Source organism: Pelobates fuscus, chromosome 5 (genome assembly GCF_036172605.1).
Source record: "Pelobates fuscus isolate aPelFus1 chromosome 5, aPelFus1.pri, whole genome shotgun sequence".
Lineage (NCBI taxonomy): Eukaryota > Metazoa > Chordata > Amphibia > Anura > Pelobatidae > Pelobates > Pelobates fuscus.
The window spans coordinates 372,357,556-372,381,473 of record NC_086321.1 but is presented as its reverse complement, the minus strand read 5'-3'; the positions used below and the strand labels follow the sequence as shown (position 1 = coordinate 372,381,473).

Sequence of the window (23,918 nt, the reverse complement as noted above, 5' to 3'; positions counted from 1 at the left end):
TGTGTGAAAACCCAAGAGTGCATTTAGAGACTGTAAACACCTTAAATCCAGCTACCCTTTTGCCACAACCTACTGAAAGTCAACATGATTGTTTGGAAGTAATGGATGAAGTATTCTCAAGTAGACCAGATCTTCGTGATTTTCCCATCCAGAACCCCGATGTTCAATATTATACCGACGGCAGTAGTTATGTGAAAGAAGGGATCCGCTATGCAGGATATGCAGTGACAACAATAGACAAGGTGATAGAAGCTCGGCCACTGGCGAAAGGAACATCAGCACAAAAGGCAGAATTGATAGCATTGACACGAGCGTTACAATTGGCTGAAGGTTTAAGAGTAAACATCTATACGGACTCTAAGTATGCGTTTTTGACCACTCATGCCCACGGAGCTTTGTATAAAGAAGGAGGACTACTGAATTCAGAAGGCAGAGAAATCGAGTACGCAGCTGGAATCCTGCAGCTATTGGAGGCAGTGTGGGAGCCGAGAGGGGTCGGTGTCATACATTGTCGAGCGCATCTGAGAGGAGATGGTGATGTAACCAGGGGAGGTCGGATGGCAGATGGTGCAGCTAAGCGTGCTGCTGAATCAGGGGGACAGGAGTATGTGGGGCATATAGCTGCTCTTGTACCAACTCCACTGTCCCAATGGACTCCAGTTTATACAGCTCAAGAAGAGGAGTGGTTAAAGACTGAACCGGGAAAGTATTTGGAGAACAAGTGGTATCAGCTAGAAGATGGAAGAATAGTCATACCAGCATCACTAGCGGTAGAAATTGTCCAAAATTATCATAACGGGACACATTCTGGGAGAGACAGTACTGAAGAATCTCTCAGAAAACATTTCTACATACCAAGATTGTCCAACTTGACTCAGGCCATTGTACGAAGATGTGTAACGTGTGCTAAAAATAATGCAAGACAAGGACCAGTAAAGCCACCAGGAGTCCAGTTTATGGGGGGACTCCCCATGTCCGATCTACAAATAGACTTTACAGTGATGCCTAAATCGGGTGGACATCGTTACCTGCTGGTAATTGTGTGCACCTATTCAGGCTGGGTAGAAGCATGTCCTACTCGTACAGAGAAAGCAGGAGAAGTTGTGAGATTCCTGCTACGAGAAATAATGCCCCGATATGGACTACCCTGTTCTATAGGATCGGACAATGGTCCAGCTTTTGTTCATCAGTGCCTACAACAACTGACTCATATGCTTGGTATAAAGTGGAGGCTTCATACTGCATATAGACCCCAGAGTTCTGGTAAGGTAGAGAGAATGAATAGAACTATAAAGAACCAGTTGGCTAAAATGTGTCAGGAAACCCAACTTAAGTGGAACGTTCTCTTACCCATAGCTTTATTGCGAATCCGCAGTACCCCTACCAGAAGGATGGGCCTCTCTCCTTTTGAAATCATGTATGGGCGACCACCTCCCGTACTTGGTAACTTAAGGGGGGACTTGAGTCAGTTGGGAGAAGGAATTACCCGGCAGCAGGTTGTAGAGTTGGGTAAGACTATGGAGGAGGTACAGAAATGGGTACAAGATAGATTACCTGTGAATATTTATCCCCCTGTTCATAGTTATCATCCAGGAGATCAAGTGTGGATTAAAGAGTGGAATAATGTACCGTTAGGGCCCAAGTGGAGAGGTCCTTATGTTGTTCTTTTGTCTACCCCTACAGCGATAAAAGTAGCCGAAGTGACTCCGTGGATACATCACTCCAGGGTTAAACCAGCAGCAGTCGATTCTTGGCAAGTTACAGCAGACCCAGAGAATCCCTGCAAGATCCGGTTAAAACGCACTACTCAGTCGGAGTAACGAGGAATCGTGTGGATTACGGATTTTGTTGTTGCAGGGAGTGAGTGAGAGGGCCATGGTGGGGCCTGTCCGCCCACCGACGTATGGTTTGTGGGCCGGGGGAGTCTCGAGGGGACACCTGTGAAGACGAGCAGAACTCCATTCCCTGCAGCCCTCACATCCTGGAAGCTGAGGCTCCTTCGCACGGACGAAGACTGAGGATGACGGCGAAAGATGTGCTTTTGATAGTGTTTATTTATATGTGTTTTTATATTCAGGAAGGTAGAGGTACCGACACTCCTAGCTGTGAGGTATGCATTAAGACTACGAGAACAGGTAACCATATTTCCCAAACCCTAATCTGGCATTCACAATACGAGTGTAAAGGAGATGTATCGAGATGTAGATACTTAAATATAGACTATAGTGTGTGCCATTTAGGAGTAGGAGAACCTAGGTGCTTCAGTCCGGAGTATCAACCTCGTACAATTTGGTTGACTCTCAGGAATGGAGATCCTCAGGGGACCCTAATTAATAAGACGGTGTTAGAATCCGTACATTCTTCGGGTGTTCTGCTGTTTGATGCGTGTAAAGCGATATCGAGTGGTAGAAAGCCGTGGAATGTATGTGGGGATCTTAGATGGGAGAGGACGTATGGGTCTAATGATAAATATATTTGTCCCAGTGGTAAAAATGGATATGTGGGTCCTAGATGCCCAAGTAAAGACTATAACTTTTGCCCATATTGGTCTTGTGTGGGGTGGGCGACTTGGGGACAGACAGTAGACAAAGACATGATAGTGACTAAGTTGCCGACTAGCCCATATTGTAAGTCCATGGAATGTAATCCCATCCATATACTTATAAATAACCCCGATAAGTTCTTAGACAAATATGGCAATTTATTTGGGTTTCAGATATACGGGACGGGTTTAGATCCTGGGACAGTATTGTTTATAGGGATAGAGACTGATACGGTATCCTCCCAAACTCATCAAGTATACCATTCCTTTTATGAAGAGATGAGTATAGATAATAAGATCCCCCATAATGCTAAAAACCTGTTCATCGATTTAGCCGAAAGTATTGCCGGTAGTCTTAATGTTACCAACTGCTATGTGTGTGGAGGTACTAACATGGGAGACCAATGGCCTTGGGAAGCAAAGGAGGTAATGTCCGGTTCTGAGGCAGTTGACCAACTAATATCTACACAAGCCGATTATCATATGAGTGTTAGAGGTAAATCTGAGTGGAGATTAAAGACCTCCATCATAGGTTATGTTTGCATAGCAAGGAAAGGAATAATGTATAATACTTCTGTAGGAGAATTAACTTGTCTAGGGCAAAAAGCTTATGATGATGATACAAAGAATACAACTTGGTGGTCGGCTTCAAATGTCTCAGAACCATCTAACCCGTTTGCTAGATACGCCAATTTAAAGGATGTGTGGTTTGATCTATCCATCACATCAACCTGGAGAGCCCCAGCAAATTTGTACTGGATCTGTGGTAAGAAAGCCTATTCGGAGTTGCCACAGGACTGGGAAGGGGCATGTGTGTTGGGTATGCTCAAACCATCCTTCTTCTTGTTACCGATTGAAACAGGTGAGACTTTAGGTGTTAAAGTGTATGATGTGAATCATAGGAAGAAAAGGGGACCCATAGAGATAGGCACCTGGGAAGATAATGAATGGCCTCCCCAGCGTATCATAGATTATTATGGGCCAGCCACGTGGGCTGAGGATGGTACTTTTGGTTACAGGACCCCTATTTATATGCTCAACCGTATTATAAGATTACAGGCGGTGGTTGAGATTATCACTAACGAAACATCACAGGCGCTCAATCTTCTAGCGAAGCATAACACCAGGATGAGGACAGCAGTCTACCAGAATAGATTAGCCTTGGATTACCTTTTGGCAGTAGAGGGAGGTGTATGTGGGAAGTTTAACCTGAGCAATTGCTGTCTTCAAATAGATGACGAAGGGCAAGCAATAGCTGAGCTTACTAGCCATATGGTTAAACTAGCGCATGTGCCTACTCAGGTATGGAAAGGGTATAATCCAAGTAGTTGGTTTGGTAGCTGGTATGAGTGGTTTGGAGGGCTTAAGGCAGTGGTAGGTGGAGTCCTACTAATTTTAATGTTGTGTCTACTCCTGCCGTGTCTTATACCCTTAGTAGTTAGGTCTGTGCAAAGCCTGATAGGAAATATAGCAGAGAGGAAGGCTGCTGCACAGATAATGGCGATTTATAAGTATAAGGCTTTAGATCAGGGAGAACCAATGCAGGAAGATGAGTGTTAAAAAGATTCACATCATAAGATAAGTCTGGTCTGGTTCAAGGTAACTTGCGGTGTAAGCAAACCAAGGTTAAGTGATGCCTCAAGTAATTGTAAAATATCAAGAGGCATCAAAGGGGGGAATGTGGTGGAATCTCGGTAAAAATAAATTTAGTAGGCCGAGATTACCACGTGGCATGTGTACGTGCATATGCTGACGTATCGATCAGTTGGTTGCACGAGGCAAGATACGATCAGTAGTGTACGGAGCATGTGCAAGAATACAGGATATAGTATTCCCCCTCCTCCATTGTGCTGGACAAGCCATGCGGTCAAACAGGAAGTTAATTCTTATTTGTGTTGATTGGTCAAGAGAATGTGCGGGTGGAGCTTAATATGGGAGGAGTTATGTGCCTATATAAGGAGCCTGCACTATTGTCCGGGGCTCAGACTTTGCTGTATTTTGGTGACGCTAGTCCCTCTGAGTCCCGATCGGTGATCCAATAAAGAATCTCTTCCTTCCTGAAGAAACCTGTGTCCATCTCTCTGTGCTTGGCTTCCGTCAGTTTCTCCGGTATCAATTATTATGATGATTATTTATTATTTATTATTATTATTTTTATTATTATTTATTATTATTAATTATTGTTATCATTATTATTTATTATCATTTTTGTTGTTGTTATTATTATTATTATTATTATTATTAATAATAATAATTATCATTATTGTTATTATGATGATTATTTATTATTTTTTATTATTATTATTATTATTATTATTATTATTATTTCTCCAGCAGTTTAATAAAATGACTCTGGATACCTGAGTGGCAAGTTATCCCATAATATTATTAATAAGGGGTTGGTTCAATGACTCTAATTATAAATAATAATAAATAATAAAATATCTCCTATTCGGTCACATGACAGCCAGCATCTCCCACCAGAAACATGGCGGCCTGGAGCGGTGATGTCATCACCCGGCGCCCGGAGCGCTGAATATTGCCCTTGTTATGGGCTGTCCCGGTGCATGCTGGGAAGGTCACAGTGTGGAGGACTCCATGTGCTGGCGCCGGTGACAGCCTGAGTGTAACGTGCAGCCCGACCCAGCCGCCGCCATGCTCCCCGCCGCCCGGTGCTGCCTGAGACTGAGGGCCACAGCCGCCTCCATGGGCAGGTAACCCGGACTGCTATCCCTTCCAGCCTGGGACCTAGAGAGAGAACCAGGGGCCCCTAGTAATCTCCGGGCCCCTAGTAATATCCCTGTCAGTGTATGGGCCCCTAGTAATCTCCCTGTCAGTGTATGGGCCCCTAGTAATCTCCCTGTCAGTGTATGGGCCCCTAGTAATCTCCCTGTCAGTGTATGGGCCCCTAGTAACATCCCTGTCAGTGTATGGGCCCCTAGTAACATCCCTGTCAGTGTATGGGCCCCTAGTAACATCCCTGTCAGTGTATGGGCCCCTAGTAATATCCCTGTCAGTGTATGGGCCCCTAGTAATCTCCCTGTCAGTGTATGGGCCCCTAGTAATATCCCTGTCAGTGTATGGGCCCCTAGTAATATCCCTGTCAGTGTATGGGCCCCTAGTAATATCCCTGTCAATGTATGGGCCCCTAGTAATATCCCTGTCAGTGTATGGGCCCCTAGTAATATCCCTGTCAGTGTATGGGCCCCTAGTAATATCCCTGTCAGTGTATGGGCCCCTAGTAATATCCCTGTCAATGTATGGGCCCCTAGTAATATCCCTGTCAGTGTATGGGTCCCTAGTAATATCCCTGTCAGTGTATGGGCCCCTAGTAATATCCCTGTCAGTGTATGGGCCCCTAGTAATATCTCTGTCAGTGTATGGGCCCCTAGTAATATCCCTGTCAGTGTATGGGCCCCTAGTAATATCCCTGTCAATGTATGGGCCCCTAGTAATATCCCTGTCAGTGTATGGGCCCCTAGTAATATCCCTGTCAATGTATGGGCCCCTAGTAATATCCCTGTCAATGTATGGGCCCCTAGTAATATCCCTGTCAGTGTATGGGTCCCTAGTAATATCCCTGTCAGTGTATGGGCCCCTAGTAATATCCCTGTCAGTGTAGCCCCTAGTAATATCCCTGTCAGTGTATGGGCCCCTAGTAATATCCCTGTCAGTGTATGGGCCCCTAGTAATATCCCTGTCAGTGTATGGGCCCCTAGTAATATCCCTGTCAGTATAAGGGCCCCTAGTAATATCCCTGTCAGTATAAGGGCCCCTAGTAATATCCCTGTCAGTATAAGGGCCCCTAGTAAAATCCCTGTCAGTATATGGGCCCCTAGTAATATCCCTGTCAGTATATGGGCCCCTAGTAATATCCCTGTCAGTATATGGGCCCCTAGTAAAATCCCTGTCAGTATATGGGCCCCTAGTAAAATCCCTGTCAGTGTATGGGCCCCTACTAATATCCCTGTCAGTATGTGGGCCCCTAGTAATATCCCTGGCAGTATGTGGGCCCCCCTAGTAATATCCCTGGCAGTATGTGGGCCCCCCTAGTAATATCCCTGGCAGTATGTGGGCCCCCCTAGTAATATCCCTGGCAGTATGTGGGCCCCCCTAGTAATATCCCTGGCAGTATGTGTCCCCCCCTAGTAATATCCCTGGCAGTATGTGTCCCCCCCCTAGTAATATCCCTGGCAGTATGTGTCCCCACTAAGTAATATCCCTGGCAGTATGTGGGCCCCCTAAGTAATATCCCTGGCAGTATGTGGGCCCCCTAAGTAATATCCCTGGCAGTATGTGGGCCCCTCTAGTGATATCCCTGGCAGTATGTGCCCCCCCCCTAGTGATATCCCTGGCAGTATGTGCCCTTCCCCCCCCCCCCCCCCCCCCCAGTAATCTCCCTGTCTTTGAGGGGCCCCTAGTAATCTCCCTGTCTTTGAGGGGCCCCTGGTAATCTCTCTGTCTTTGAGGGCCCCCTGGTAATCTCCCTGTCTTTGAGGGCCCCCTAGTAATCTCCCTGTCTTTGAGGGCCCCCTGGTAATCTCCCTGTCTTTGAGGGCCCCCTGGTAATCTCCCTGTCTTTGAGGGCCCCCTGGTAATCTCCCTGTCTTTGAGGGCCCCCTGGTAATCTCCCTGTCTTTGAGGGCCCCCTGGTAATCTCCCTGTCTTTGAGGGCCCCCTGGTAATCTCCCTGTCTTTGAGGGCCCCCTGGTAATCTCCCTGTCTTTGAGGGCCCCCTGGTAATCTCCCTGTCTTTGAGGGCCCCCTGGTAATCTCCCTGTCTTTGAGGGCCCCCTGGTAATCTCCCTGTCTTTGAGGGCCCCCTGGTAATCTCCCTGTCTTTGAGGGCCCCCTGGTAATCTCCCTGTCTTTGAGGGCCCCCTGGTAATCTCCCTGTCTTTGAGGGCCCCCTGGTAATCTCCCCGTCACTGGCATTAAGCAATATCACTGTCATGGTCCTAAACTCTATGGATCCTTAGTACTATAACTGATAGAGACAGGAGCCGCAGTCTGTGTCTGTGTGTATGATGGAGACAGAAGCCGCAGTCCGTGTGTGTGTAATGGAGACAGGAGCCGCAGTCTGTGCGTGTGTGATGGAGACAGGAGCCGCAGTCTGTGCGTGTGTGTGTGATGGAGACAGGAGCCGCAGTCTGTGCGTGTGTGTGTGATGGAGACAGGAGCCGCAGTCTGTGCGTGTGTGTGTGATGGAGACAGGAGCCGCAGTCTGTGTGTGTGATGGAGACAGGAGCAGCAGCAGCGTGTGTGTGTGTGTGTGTGTGTAAGTTTAGTTTTATGGTCTCGGCAGTATGTCTCTTGGAAGTAATATTGGAAAGGCATAATCTGTGATATCATTCACTTTTCGGTGTGTAAATTAAAAAGATTTACAACTTTTAAAGACTCATTTTTAAAATTGGAGGCTGCGTGTTGATCTCGTAGATGTAAATATCTCCCATGCTTTGCTTTGGCTTGTATGATGTAGCCCCCTCTCACGTAGCGGGTTACAGGAAAGGTGCTGTACTCTGACAATGCATTTATCTTATTTTCACAGGTTAGAGATGTCTGTAGTGCGATTACTCAGGACCTCCAGCAATCTGAGGAACGAGGCAATGGCAGCCCCATCCCTAGACAATGGTGCTAAGGAGTACCCTCCAAAAATAGAGCAACTGGTTGATCAGATTGCTGGGCTCACTCTGCTGGAGGTCTCTGACCTCAATGAGCTGCTCAAGGTAAGTACAGTGGGAATTGGAGCAGCAATGCGGCTTCACACAAACATTGTTTGCAATGTCTATCCAACCACAACCTTAGCACCATAACCACCGTGTCTCATTTTAGTGTATATAATAGGCTATGGGTGCTATTCTTTGTGAAGCCATTTTCGAGTGGCTTGGACACCCCAGGAACCCTTAGTTTTTGTAAAAGTCCTGCCATCATCAAAGCTCTTCCCATGGAAGCAGTGAGAGAGAGGAAGCACCCCCAGGCTGCAGCTACAACCACCACTGTTTATCATTTGGCAGCTTTTAACTCTGAACTGGTTAGCTGCAAATGGCAATCATTCTGAAATGATGGGAAGCTGTAAAGTCTGCACATGGTATCTAGTATCACCCTAGTAAAGCTACAGTTTGAGAGATACTAGGGTGATAAACCTCAACCGAGGCTGCCAGCATCGTATCCTGCTAGGCATCAGTGATGTGATCACAGCCATGCAGTATGTGTATTTACATAGTATCTGCCTTTCTAATTTCCTGCTTACAATTTACCTTTGTCTAACTGTGATGATGTGCAGTCATTTCATCTGCAGACCTCGGTAACAAATATAACCTTAAATGCCTCCTACCACCCCCACCTCCACTCCCCCCAATACCTCTAGCACTTGTCTTAAACCTCAATCTATAGAGAAAGGGGGAGTGAGCACCCATCAACTCATTTCAAGAAGTGGCTTGTGGGCCACTGTCCCACTGCAGCCAGGATTAACTTCAAATAGCGATATATGGTCCTACAGTCCTGTAAAAGCTGCGACTAAGAGTCTCTTATTGTAAAGTTCCGCTCTTCGTTAAGCCAGAACATCGATATCACACGCGCTTTTCGCACTTTGCAGGGTCTTCTGGACACTTTGGTTATTTGAAAGTACAATATAACTCCAATAAGATAGATTTCTAGTTCTGTTGGTCTATTATAACATTCCATCTGTTTGTATCCTACGGTAAAATCTCAACTATAAAATGGATTTTAAAAAATATGACGAATTGTTTTTACATTTACTGTGTGCTGACACTAGAGCTCCCATTTAAAGTGTTACTCCAATCATCACAACCACCACAGCCGGCTGGTGGGTAATTAAACCAGAAGTACTCCATTACCCGGTAATGGGGAAAACCGTTTACAAAGGTTTGTCCTTTTACCTGGGTCCCACTGGGCACCGAGGGTCCTCTCCTGCTGGCTGTGATGACATCTGACTTCTGCAGAACCCAGAAGCTGATCTACACCCTCTCTCCCTCCCCTCCCTCGCCCCCTGTACATACCTGACTTCTGTGCAGAGAAATATGCACCAAATTAACATTAGCAAGCTTGGAATTCTTGTTCCAGTCTGGACAATGAGGCTGTCGGAGGTGGAGTTTTACATCTGAAAACAAAGGTGTTAAACCATATATGTAAAGATAACAGACAGGAGGTGATCAGCGCTTAAGATTCTATATACAGATGATGTTCTTAATATATGAATCTATAAGTACAAAGCACGATTATGGTGCAGCTTCAACGCTCCAAAGACTCCCTTTATTTCCCTCGGTGGGGATTATTCCTTCCAGGCCTTCATAATAGAGCTAAGACAGCTCTAAAAAGTGTGAGTGTGAACTTTTGCCCATTTGTACTCCCTTCACAAACCTCTACTGTACTGCACCATAATCTGTTTCTTGCTATGTACTTCTAGATTTATATACTAGGAACAACATCTATATTCTATGTATATATAATCTTAAGTGCTGATCACTTCATGTCTGTTATCTTTACTATCCACTTCACAAGGATGGAGACCCTTTGTTGGTGATTTGCTGCTAATTATAGATATCGAGCACTTATACTCACCAGTTTTTTCATAAACTATATATGTGCAGCGTTTCATTGCAAAATCCTGAACATACAGACTCCAGGAACCATGACCACTTTAAATCACTGGTGTTTGCAGTAACCTTTTAAGTGGGTGCTGAAAGTAACTTCCTGGTACATGTTCATAGAGCTCTAAAATAAACTAATGGATCGTCTATATTAGTGAGATACTTTGCATCAACTCAGTTGGTTGGTCTATGCCATCATACAACGCCTGTCAGCTGAGAAATATAAACCTTTTTTTAATTTTTTTTATTTCAGCTTTATAATTTTGTAAACGACTATTTAAAAGGACAATATTAGCACCCATGCCACTGCTTCTTATTGAAGTGTTTTGGGTGCTGTGTCCTTGCAATTTAACGCATTAAAACGTAAAGCGATGCTGGACGTCCTCATGCAAAGTGTAAGGGCATCCATCATCTTGCAAAATCCCATCGGAAAGCATTGAGTCTACGCTTTACTTTGGGGAAGGGCTAACGCGCGTATGGCCAATCTAGCACTGAGGGACCATGCCACTAGAATCTGTTAAGTGTTCATCGGGGGGTGGCCATGGCACGGCAGAGGGACACTGTATTGTTAGCAATATAGTTTTGTGTCATCTCGGGCCATAGACCTAACGATCATGAAGCCAACATATCTGCAAGTTTTATGTAATGCAACTACGAGCATATACAATGAACAATAAAATGTCCGGTTAGAAAACACCCACCAGACACATACTCCATTATACGGAGCTGCCTATGAAAGTATGGCTAGAATAATATTATTAGCATTTCAGTAACCCCAACCTATTGCGCTGTGCTTTGCAATTATAGAAAGTTTTATATATGGAGTTGTAGAATACCCTGCTCAAACGGTCTTACAATTTAATATATAACTAGTGATTAATTCTTTCCCTTCTAAGTCATATGACAAAATATCCCATTTTAACTATTTTTAAAAGGTTTTTGCTTTTTAATCTCTTTTTACTGCCCAACTTGGTAAGATATGTATGAAAGCTTGTGAATCTATATTATAAATAGCTAAATAATTGAATAAAAAAACTAAAACTCTGTTATTTATAGCATTGTGATATCTGCGTTATATTTGCCAGCAGTGTGTCATTAGAGAGCTGTCTATGTCAACATTTTTATAAAATACTACATCCAGCCACTAGATGGAGACATAATCACAGGTGTGGGTATTTCTTGGGTATATAAGCTAAAAAGACCCAATGCCCTATAAACAGTATTGTATATTGCGGTGGTTATGGTGCAGGGTGTGTTTGGGAGCCATCTGTTTTTTAATTTAAAAGTCATCTAACTTTTGGCATGCAGCCTGAGCGTTTTCACGAACACTAGGACTCTCCAGCACCAAATGCCCGTCCTCTCTGCAGTCGCTTTGATTATATGAATCCTATACTTTCACATTACCCGTCCATGACCATCCAGCTTTAAACCAGCTGTCAGAACCTATTATTGCGATCCAAATTTGGACGGATAAAGAAATTAAATTCCTCCTTATCTATGCAGCAGATGGCCTGGACTCCTATACCAAGAAATCCTCATTGTGTTTGTCAAAGTGCTGTTTGATGGATGAACTAAATCCAAAAACTCCTTCCACTATAACCACCATTGCTGTAAGGCGCCAGCATGCTGCGTGTGCTTGTGTCGGACGCCAAGTTTGCGCAGAATTGATATTTGTCACTCCGCAAATCTTGTTCTGGAGGTGCAGTTAATCTCTGTATGTTTCACAGTGAAACTCTGCACAGACAGACTCCAGGCACCATGACCACTTCAAATCAATGACGTGCTAATGGTGTTTGGAGTAACTCTTTAAACTGTACAAGCTCCATAATCACTATAGCCCTTATTAGATGTTTGTTTTATTTATTTTTTTATGTTTTCTTGTAGCAAAGGAATGTCTTGGCAAATGTTTGGTATGTCAGATTTTCAACATTGTTGACATTTCCTTTTTAAAACTTTTTTTTTTTTTTATACGGCTAATTAAAAAAAAAAAGGGGAACCAGCTATAATAGTGTGGCGTTTGATCCATTTTATAATCACAATTGTAATATTCATTCCAAAATATTCTGCAACTAGGCTGTAGTCACATTTTGGCTTTGTTAGCCTGAATTTAACAGATTGATTAAGTCGATTTACTGTGTAGTGAGTAAATGTTGTGAAATGCCTAGCAGGGTTTACACAGCCTTCTGAACAATTTCCTCCTTCTTAGAAAAAGCTGAAGATTCCGGATGTTGGGATGATGCCAATGGGAGCTGTGATGCCAGGAGCTGGTGCAGCACCTGTCCAGGTAAAGGAGCAGAACATGAGCTTTGGGAGGTGGTGGGTTTTTAGAACGTTGCTAACTCTGTTTATCTGCCTCTGGAATCATTTTAGGCTGTAGAAGAAGAAGAGGCGCCTGTGAAACAGGAGAAAAGCCATTTCACAGTAAAACTGACTGAGGTCAACGCTGTGGAAAAAGTAAAACTGATTAAGGAAGTAAAGAACTGCATGCAGGGTCTAAACCTGGTGCAGGTAAGAGGCTGCACACCTGTTATTTGGGGAAGGGGAGCACTCACTATATTACTCTTGAATACACCACACACATCTGTGGCACTAAAAAGGTTCAATAATGCCTGCACTCTGTGTAGTCGTATTCATGTATTGGTTAATATACGTACACTCCCACAATCCAATGCGTGTGACACTTTGTATTTTATCTTTCTATCACAATGTATAGAGCAGTGCTTTTTGTACGGTCTCACTACACTAGGATGGGGAGCTGGCCCAGGAATAAAGCATCCCTGGTAGAGGTGAATTGACTTCCTATATAAATAGCCACTGCACTCAACTCCCATCAATCTAAGGCAGGGATGCTCAAAAGGTACATTCCCAGATGTTCTCAAACTACAGCTTCCATGATGCTTTGTCATTATAAAAGCATTCTAAAGGCATGCAAAGCATCATGGGAGTTGTAGTTCTACATCTTGGGGTCTACATTTTGGACACCCCTGCTCTACAGTACTGACGACAGGAAAGAGGCTTCGGCTATAAATCTAGTAAACGGCCACTAATTTGAAGGTGGTGGTGCCACTATGATTCAGGTGTAAGGAGACAAACGTTGCCTTGGGTTACAGAATTCAGTCAGCATTTTCAGCCCTTTGTTCTCCACATGCAAATTGTTGATTGTGTGTTTTGGTTAACAGGCCAAGAAATTGGTGGAGTCGCTACCTCAGGAAATCAAGGCAAACGTTTCCAAAGAAGAAGCAGAGAAGATTAAGGCCGCGTTGGAAGCTGCGGGGGGAAAAGTCGTGCTGGAGTAAAGGCCCTGGACTCTTTATGACTGTTTATTTGTGCAGGTCTCTAATTGCAGTCCTACTGCCTTCAATTTCACGGGAACTTGTCCAATGCCACCTTTACTATGGAGTTCCCTTCCTGGCAAACTGCAGGAGCACGCACTCTCTTGGACTGGCCTCAGCTGAGGTCCTGAGAGAGATGCAAACTGTATTGTCTGTCTCATTGGCTCCACCTCCTGGGAAGGGTGTGGTATGGGTACCACAGGTCATTCTCTCACTGGACCTTGGCCTTTGGCGCACTTCACCTTGTTATTTTTGTTTAATGTCTCATTATCTAATCTTGTTTTATACATTAAACTCTTACCAGAGGCTGCTCCTTTTTCTTCTGTTGTTTCATTCACCTACTCTTACTTGGCCAGAGGTAATCTGCTTCTTCTTGTCCTTAAAGGAAGCTGTCTTCTCTCTCTCCCCACTATGTTCTTTCTTATTGTGTTTCTCTCCGTGTTGGCATTCAACGGGTTAAAGGGATGCCCTATTGAGGATTTGGGTCATGAATAAAGTCAACTGATGTTTATATAACGCTTTCCTACAGCAAATCCCGAGGTGTATGACACACCTCCAGTGACTTCTGCTCAATGCAGGAACTGGCTAATATAAACCTAGTATATAATTTAAGAATTAAAGGGATTCTCCAGTGCCAGGAAAACATTCGTTTTCCCTCCCACCCCCCATCCCAAGTTGCTGAAGGGGTTAAAACCCATTCAGTGACTTACCGGATGTCCCTCGGCGCTGGTCAGGCTCAGTCTACTCTCCTCTCCTGCCGGCAGCCGGCAGGGGAGACCTAATAAGCATGCGCGACAATGGCTGTGCCCGTGCATTAGACCTCACCATCGGAAAGCATTATACAATGCTTTCCTATGGGGATTTCGCTGACGCTGGAGGTCCTCACATAACGTGAGGACGTCCAGCGTCGCTGAAAACACTTTTCGTGTTCTATGAACACGGAAGTCCCTCTAGTGGCTGTCTAGTAGACAGCCACTAGAGGAGGACTTAACCCTGCAAGGTAATTATTGCAGTTTATGAAAACTGCAATAATTACACTTGCAGGGTTAAGGGTAGTGGGAGTTGGCACCTAGACCACTATAATGGGCAGTGGTCTGGGTGCCTGGAGTATCCCTTTAAATCTGGCACGTATGTTTCCTTGTTTAGAGCCTTCAAGTTGACAATGGGCAGCACTTCATTCAAGGTCTGCTTCCTTTAAGTCAGAGGAGTATCAAGTCTTGTGTGATGTTACCTTCTGCAAATGTGTACCGGGCCTGCATGCCCAACAAAGGGAGGGGAACGGTCATATAATTAATGTTTTTAGAAGTGCTATGAAGATGGCGGCGCCTTGAAAAATAAAGGCAAGGTGGGTGTTTTTGAAGTTTTCCAGCAACACATGGTGCACATTAAGGGGACTTCTACAATATACTCATGGATATTGAAACAAAATAGTGACAGGAACTTGTTTTAAAAATGACGGCCTTCTTTACAGGACAGAAGATTGCAAGTTTTGTAGTAGCACAGTTAGTTACAAAGGAATATTTAGGGGCACCCACTAATCCTAGGATCCTTTTTGAGGCATGTCTACATTAGGTTGCAGTTAGCCCTGGTCTCATAATACTGTGAGCTGATTGTTATTGGTAGGAGTTACAGTCCACAGATGTTAACGTTTAAGAAAGGGGTACGATGGTGTAGTGCACGGGTAGGCCACATTTGGTACTCCAGATGTTTTGGACTACACTTCCCATGATGCTGTGAGAGCATTATGGGAGAGGCAGTCCAAAACATCTGAAGTTCCTACCCCTGAGCATGTACTGCTAAAAACAAATTTAAAAAGGGCTCATCACTGGACAGATCGCTGACAATTACTCCTAATCACTAACCTACCCTCAGGAGCATCGGGCTATGTGTCGGCTTGGGAGAGGGATGTGCGACCCCTCGAAGACCCGACAGACTGGCAAGACATTTTGGAGGCCACTGCTTCCATAGCTATCTGTGTATACCACAAGGAACAGGCCTACAAAACCATGCTGAGATGATACCTAACACCCACATGTCTACACCACATGGGTAGGTCAGACTCAGACCTATGCTGGAAACAATGGGGACACAGGGGAACATACATCCATCTATATTGGCACTGCCCCATGCTGGCACCACTATGGGTGGAGGTCGCAAACCTGGTCTCCAACTTACTCCAAGTGACCATCCTCTAGATCCCTGGGACCCCTTAACCAGAGAACAAAACAATCTAACAAACAGAACAGCCCTAGCAACGAGAAGAGCAAATACGGAACTCTGGGGCACTCCAAACATACCCACATTCCCAACGGTCATTCGTAAAACCAAAGACGCAATAGAAATGGATAGGATCTCCATTTTTACAAGATCTGGGAACCATGGCTTAATGAACCTTTTCTATCGTAACTGACCCACAGCAGAATAGCTCTTTATGGGAATGGGGAGGGGAGTGAAGCCTTGGTACTTTTAGACCCCATGCACTTTGACCCCAAGAAGGCCCAACAAAAAACAGGTGGTGGAGGGAAGCCCAAGCACCTGCCGAGGGCAAGCACAAGGGGAGACACATGTTTAGGCAACAACACTGCAGTCCCTGGTTCAGGTCACGGCTCTAAGCCCACAAATGAGCCTGGACTGGCGAACCATTCATAAACCTAACACAAAAGACCTCTCCCTGACCCACTTACGCGACTCACAAGAGGCTGACCTTCACCATACCCACACACACAGTTGAGACCCCAAATTGGGGCTCCCAGAGCGACTAGTTGGCCTACGACTCAGTCTCCGAGACCAAAGGTTACAATTGTTTGTTACTGTATAATTTTGGTTTTATTATATTTTGTATATATGATATGTTTTGAACGACAATGACCTCAGAACTGCAAAACAGCCAAACAACCTCACCACATGATGGAAACCCCATACGCAGACCACCAAACACAGACCATAGGCTACTGAGACATATCAACCTACTGTATAACCACGGTACCCTGACAACAGAAACGGTTTAACGCTATAAATGATCTGCATAACAACCGTTTCTTTTCTGTAATGCTACCTTTTGCTTACGAAATTTCAATAAGCACAGAATGTTTAAAAAAATAAATTAAAAAAAAAGCGCACATCACTGTGACCTTTCTTTGGTAACATATTAACTCTTATAGTGACAAGGTGCTCCCATTCATTTCTATGGGGACTTGCTAGAGCAGCACAGTAGTGATGGCGCTTGGCAGGTTAATTGAAAGGGACACTATACCCACAAAAAACAATCTTCGCTTAATGAAGCAGTTTTGGTGTATAGATCATGCCCCTGTAGTCTCACTGCTCAATTCTCTGCCACTTAGGAGTTAAATCACTTTGTTTATGCAGCCCTAGTCACTCCTCTCTGCTGACTGTGACTTCCACAGCCTTCCTAAACACTTCCTGTAAAGAGTCATCTAATGTTTACACTTCCTTTATTACAAATTCTGTTTAATTTAGAATGTCTTATCTCCTGCTCTGTTAATAGCTTGTTAGACCCCGCAGGAGCCTCCTGTATGTAATTAAAGTTCAAATTACAGAGATGGGAGATAAAAACTTTTAAAGTAAGTTACCATCTGATTTAAAGTGAAACCATATTGTTTTCATACAGGCTGTGTCAGTCACAGCTAGGGGAGGTGGGGCTAGGGCTGCATAAACAGAACTAAAGTGATTAAAAATTGAGCAGTGAGACTGCAGGAGCAAGATCTATACACCAAAACGGCTTCATTAATCTAAAGTTGTATTGGTGACTATACTGTCCCTTTAAGGTTTCAGAGTCCTGGATTCTATCCCATCTGAGATGTATAAGCGTTCCAGCACTGTGATCAGATTTCCCCGTTAACAATGACTTGCTACACACACCGGACATTCATTCTGATGATCAGGACGTGGAAAGTGCTGAACTGCAGTTTGTAGAATTCAGACAAGTGCAAAAACCAGCAATCAAGAAGATTGCTTTCCCTTTCGTTCCTTACCTTTATTTTTGTTTCTTCTGTATAATGTGGGAGATGGGAAAAGCAATGATAGGCGATTCTCAAACAATTGTAAAAACTTTCTTTCACTAGAAAATCAGAGTGAGTTCCATGAGAGTTTGAGGGGCAGCAGTTATCATGCCTTGGCCATCAGCCTGAATGTCCAGGAAAACATGATGCATCTCGCAACTCTAATAAGTAGAATTAAAGGAATCTCAGAATCCGTGACATGAAGATTGCATCTAAATAAACCCTGTTCAAAGCAACACATCAAAAGACATTCAGAACGAGTTGGGCGTTTGTTGTGTATCCTCCTTCCTTTATTAAGTGACTTGCTGATTTCCAATAAATACGACATTTGCAGTCTTTTTTTACTAAAGTCAGGAATCAAAGTGAGCTTTAAATTGGAGCCCAGAGTAACCGAACGGAAACCATTGCTGACTTAGAGAATTTTTCCCGTTTGGCTAGTTTGATATTAAATTTGAAGTTCACTTTGAATTCTCATGTTAGTAAATAACCCTGAATGATGTGTCCTTTGCCTTACATTTAGACTGTGTTCTGGGAGCGGGCCTGGAGCAGTAGTTACTGGAGTGTTAGTCAGTGAGTCTCCACAGCTCCTGGTTATCCATGCACACGGGAGGAACATGTTTGTTTTGCATGTAGGAACGTGACCTGGTTCCTGTATGCTTTTTATTTTTCGTTGTCAGTTTTCCTTTACGTGTCCTCTACACCATCACGACAAGAAAAACTGGTTCACTGGATCCTTTACTCCACTTACCTCGGGCCAATCTAACAGCACTCGAGGGCTGCTCCAGAGAAGAAGCAGTTTGTACGTGCAGAACGTAACGTGCGTACTCAACCAGTAACACGGCTGGTGCCGTACAATATGGACTCCCATAATGCAACTGATCTTGATCATGCTTTACAATCTTTATCTATAGATTGTGGATACATTGTGCCCACTCTGCCACTCCAGATACAATGTAAGCATTCAGGATAACATTTCACAGTATTCGCCAATTGATAGATGTGTATTATCACAGCCAGTAAAATAAATATGACATGTCTGTGTTGAGGTTTATAATGATTGCGTAATTCAGTATTTTCCTGTATAGTAGAAATACTCTCACTTCCCTGGGTGTTTGCCTTAATACACACTATTGTAATGCGGACAGACCCGCCTTTAGCTTGCCTGCCTATACTTCTGTGATTATTACATTATACTGATAGATAGGAACCCAAAGAATAAACAAAAAAGATGCCCAGCACTCCTGATTGTGAAAAAATGATATCCCTCTATTGGCAATACAGCAATGTTTCGACTGTGTGTCTTTATCAAGCAATGTCCATTGTTATGGATAGATAAGAGCTCTCTGGCCCATCCAATCTGCTTATTGGGACTTATTTAGACTTATTTATTTTAATTTCAGGATATCCTTATACACACCCCAATCGTTCTTTAAAACGTTTGCTGTGATGTCATTGTTGGCCTTCACTGGAATACTGTGCCAAGTATCTACTACCCTTTCTATGACTGGTGTTTACTGCTTTCACTGGAAGGCTATTCCAGGTATCTACTACACTTTCAAGTAAACTTTGAGACATTGTATCAGTTTTCATTCACAATGCCCTTTTAACATTTTTATATTAAATTGATACATCGAAATGTTTCTCATAATGTAGACTTAAAGGGAAGCGGGCATTGGAAGGTGGTGTAATCCTAAATGTATATACTCCAGGGTAAATCGTTCTGTCCCCTGCATTGCTCAGTAAGCAGCAGAGAGCTTTCTAGCAGTTATTGATTGCTGTAAAATTACAAATCCCTGGCATGCTGTGCAATGGCGAGTTAAACATTAAATTGTGAAACGTTTCTCATTGTGTTTAGTAATGCCATGTTTGTAATCGGGAAGTGTTTTTACACTAGATCAGGATTACATAAAACATGACGTCGGTACGCTTGGCAGATCAGTAATCTGAAAATCTTTAACACAAATAATCAGTCTGTGAGCGGTTTTGAATAACACAATGTTTCACAAATCTGACAGGCAGAACATACTCGTATGTTGCAACAGAGGTCAGAAGCTCTTCTTATTTTCCCATCTCGGGAGGTGACGGTGTAAGCGAGAGTTTTTAGAGTGTCTCTCTCGCTTGGATATTTCTTTACATAAATCGATTTAACCCCTTAAGGACACACGGCATGTGTGACATGTCATGATTCCCTTTTATTCCAGAAGTTTGGTCCTTAAGGGGTTAATGGGATTTTCATCAAACTTACCTCTGATAATAGTTTAACCCCTTCAGAACCAAACTTCTGGAATAAAAGGGAATCATGACATGTCACACATGTCATGTGTCCTTAAGGGGTTAAAGAATTGACCTTCATGGAAGCGACCATCTTGGACTTTTAGCATAATATTGAAATTCTCTTTGAATTGTAGTTTCTGGGAGTTTATTTGCTGGCCGTTACTTCACAGAAAATCAGAGCCATCTAATACCCAGTGTATATGGCCATACGGTGGAACTGAGTCCCCATACTTGTTTGCTGAGATAGCTGATTTTAAGTAGCCTTATAAAATTGAAAACTGTATTTTTATGTGTGTGCTGTTTCATAATCGGTATTATCTATAAATGTTGGACTCTACGGCAGCACCATTCCTGCAAAATGCATGTTCCGGGTGTGCCCCCAATTCCCTTTTTGTCTTAGATATTTGGTCGGAAAACTCGCTGCTTATCCGACTAAAGAGCGTGCGCCCCGATATTCGCTCAGACTATGTTCTTTTTATGTGATGTCAAGATTCACGAATGAGCACTAGCTCTCAGTTGCCAGCGTCTCCCTCTGATTGGATAAATAGGGCTTCCTATCAAGCAAGTCAGAGATGACTGTCCCCATGGATCATTGGTCAGCCAAAAAACACACTTGGAAAATACATATTTATTCATTTCTATATTGCAACAACAACAAAATATATGAGACCTCTGAGAACGGACAAAAGCTTAGAGGAACACAGTAGCTTGCCCTTCGGTAAATCCCAGCGCAGACCTCAAAATAGTTTTTGCTCACTTGTGCGATTACAGATAGAACATGTTCTGAAGCATTTTAGACTGATTCCACCCGTAAGGGCAGTCCAGAACCGAAATGATGGGAAATTTTCTCTTCACAAGAGATACAGCAACCCAGACAATCGTTTCGGCCTTCTTTAAACCTCGTCAGTGAGTTGTAACTGATACCCCTCTAGGCGCTGTGAGCACGTGGTCCACCATTTTTAAGTTGGGGAGAGCCAAGTTAATGCATTGCAACAAAAACAAAGTATAGGAGAACTTAGAGAAACTCAGGAGCTTGCCCTTCGGCAAATCCCTGGTAAATCAAGAGTAGCTGGAAGCCAATGCAAAGAGAGCCACACCATAAGGCTTTCTCAAATTCAGCTATTTTGTCCAAAATGTAAAATTAATTCTGAATTCCAGTCGATTCACACTTTAGTGAAAAGCTCTGTCATTGATTTACGTTCTTTTGTTTGATAGTTACCCTTTAGATCCAGGGACTCACTTTGTTTTATTGCTCATGTAAAAAATGTTATGACCCCCTATAAAATTAATAAAACCACGTTAAAAGAAAATGAGCAAAACTAAACCGAAAGCCTGTCAAGCAGAGGGTAACAAGTCTTTAAAAATTAAATAAATAAATCAATTGTGAACCTGGAAGTCGGCAATAAAATCCCTCTCCAGTAATTAAAAGTAAAAATGTGTGAGTAAAGGAGACTGACCTTACTAAAAATGAATATCCTGCCTACCCCCATCAGACTCTCCCCTAGTCTTCAATCATTTAAGAATCGTTGCCTTAAAACCCGTCTCTTTAGGAAAGCTTATGGCCTCCCAGAGTAACCTCTACCTCACATACCTGTCTCTACTCTCTCCTCCAGCTCTGCTTCAATCCCACCTTTTTTGATTGCTATTTCCTAACGTGTCTTATACCCCACCTCTTATAGACTGTAAGCTCGTTTGAGCAGGGTCCTCTTCAACCTATTGTTCCTGTAAGTTTTATTGTAATTGTCCTATTTATAATTATATCCCCCTCTCATAATATTGTAAAGTGCTACGGAATCTGTTGGCGCTATATAAATGGCAATAATAATAATAATAATAACACAGGAACTGCACTCAATCTTCCAACCTTAGAACCAGGGTGCAACCAGATCTGGGTTCAGCACCAAACCCCAAATGTAATACTTCAAAAGAAAGGATAAGAGCACTCCAAAGGTTCAATTTCAGGCAATTTATTGTCACCTCAATGTGCAAAACATCGTTTCGACCAGTGTGGTCTTTATCAAGCTCATACAGCACCCTTCACACACACACACACACTGCCCCCTCACACACGCACACACTGCCCCCCCCCACACACACACACTTCACCCTTTACACACACACAGCACCTCTCACACACACACACACTCACTACACCCTTAACACACAGCACCCTTCATGCACACACTGCCCCCCCACACACACATCACCCTTTACACACACACACACTCACTACACCCTTAACACACAGCACCCTTCATGCACACACTGCCCCCCCACACACAGCACCCTTTACACACACACAGCACCTCTCTCACACACACACACACACACACACTACACCATTAACACACAACATCCTTAACACACAACACCCTTCATGCACACATTGCTCCCCTCACCCACACACTTCACCCTTCACACACATACAGCAAACCACACAGCACTCTTCACACACAATGCACCCTTCACACACATACAGAACCACTCACACATCACCACTCACACACACTGCACCTTTCACACAGACACTGCACCCTACACACACAAACACACACAGCACCTCACAGACCTCACAAATAGATAAATTTAAGTAATTTTTTTTTTAAACCCTCCTTTCTAAAAATAAAAAAATTAAAATCGCACTTAAAGTAAGGAAATTTTGCCATCAACAAAGATACAAAAGTGGGCGGTAGCTATTAATAGGTTGACTACCCCTAGTCCACATCATAGGAATGGGTTCTACACACAGTAAGAATAATAGAATGTGGAATTTGGCATTTGGGATGCTCTCCCTGCTGTGGCCGGTGTATTATCTTTGGGGTAGCGTCACTGAACAAGCATGCCGCTTACGACACCTCTGCAGCAGTAAATTGTAGTTACCGTTGGGTTGTTCTGAGTTGTTTTTATTTCAATACAATTGGGTGTTTACTGACTGTACCCCACTGAATTCGACAATCCACATTGCAGTAAATAACTCTGTAATTAGTAATAACCATACTGAAACCTACGGGCTGGTGTGGGACAAATATTATGTTTTTATTCCTTAAAATGCCCAAGGCTTTGACACACTAACCTTTGCTTCCATGAAAAGAAGCATTTGTTGTTTTTCAACGTTTAGCGGTTCCTTTACATTGAACTCAAATAAACATGTTGTTGAGTAATTCTGCTGCTTCTACAGGTCGTACCCAGGACAGATCACGGCAGAGCTCTCTTTAGGTCATAGTAAGGTGTACAACTGAGCTGTAACCCGAGCAGGATTATTCAAGGAATATTAAATTGTAAACTGATTTGCGAAATTAAGGAAAACATGGCTGATTTGGAAACACGTTCTAACTTTCCTATAGTCATAGCTTGGTAATCTTTTATATTTTCTGTAAAAATAAATCCATTACGTTTCTCAATTTTTTAAAAGGCAACATGACAGAGTGAGGTCCCAAAAACTGTGTGCGTAAAACAATGATAGTAGATACGCAGACCTCCGCAAACCGTTCAACAGCGTATATAGAGTACATTCTACATTGTAAAGTCAACACGTCGGCCAACTTGGAATTGGGATGGGGGAGAGATGTCCCAGGCGAGGATAACGCAGACCCCTTAGTACTGCCACGTAAAGGGGTCAAGGTCACAAGTAGGAGCCATAATCTTTAGAAATGGAGCTTTATAACAACAACAAATATGGAATACTTTGGTATAAGTAACCAGGAGCCAGTACGACCAAGTAGCAGTATACAAGGACATTTTATCAAAGACACCTTTTCTTGTGGAATTAAGCTTCTCCGTTTGAATGAACTAATAGAGCCTTAGAGGGGGCGAATTGATTGTTCCCAAAACAAGGGACCTAAATGCCTGGCAACATTTCAAATTCTGACACTGAGAGATTTTCTGTAGAGAGAGGCACATGTGGTGGTATGTTGGAGCGGCATGGCTGCTGTGATTAGGAGTGGGGTTTAGGGGAGTCAGAGAATAGTTCCAACATTGTTCCATACAAGTTACCTCTGTCCAAGAATCAAGTAAGGCTTCTGTGAGGATCATTAAAGGAATAAAAAAACGAAACTAAAGATAAAACGTACCTCCGCCAAGGCCAAGTTCTCCCCTCATCCTGATCCTCCTCCGCCAATGTTGAAAGTGTTGTGGCCAACCC

At 43.5% G+C, this 23,918-nt stretch overlaps 1 protein-coding gene across 1 annotated transcript; it reads left to right on the top strand.

Annotated features, from left to right (window-relative positions):
• Positions 1–5,084: 5,084 nt before the first annotated feature.
• Positions 5,085–13,794, top strand: MRPL12 (mitochondrial ribosomal protein L12). The gene is made up of 5 exons (XM_063453409.1): positions 5,085–5,256; positions 8,091–8,268; positions 12,359–12,436; positions 12,523–12,660; positions 13,332–13,794. The coding sequence occupies exons 1-5, from the start codon at positions 5,198–5,200 to the stop codon at positions 13,446–13,448; spliced, it is 570 nt and encodes a 189-aa protein (XP_063309479.1). The 5' UTR covers positions 5,085–5,197; the 3' UTR covers positions 13,449–13,794.
• Positions 13,795–23,918: the final 10,124 nt, after the last annotated feature.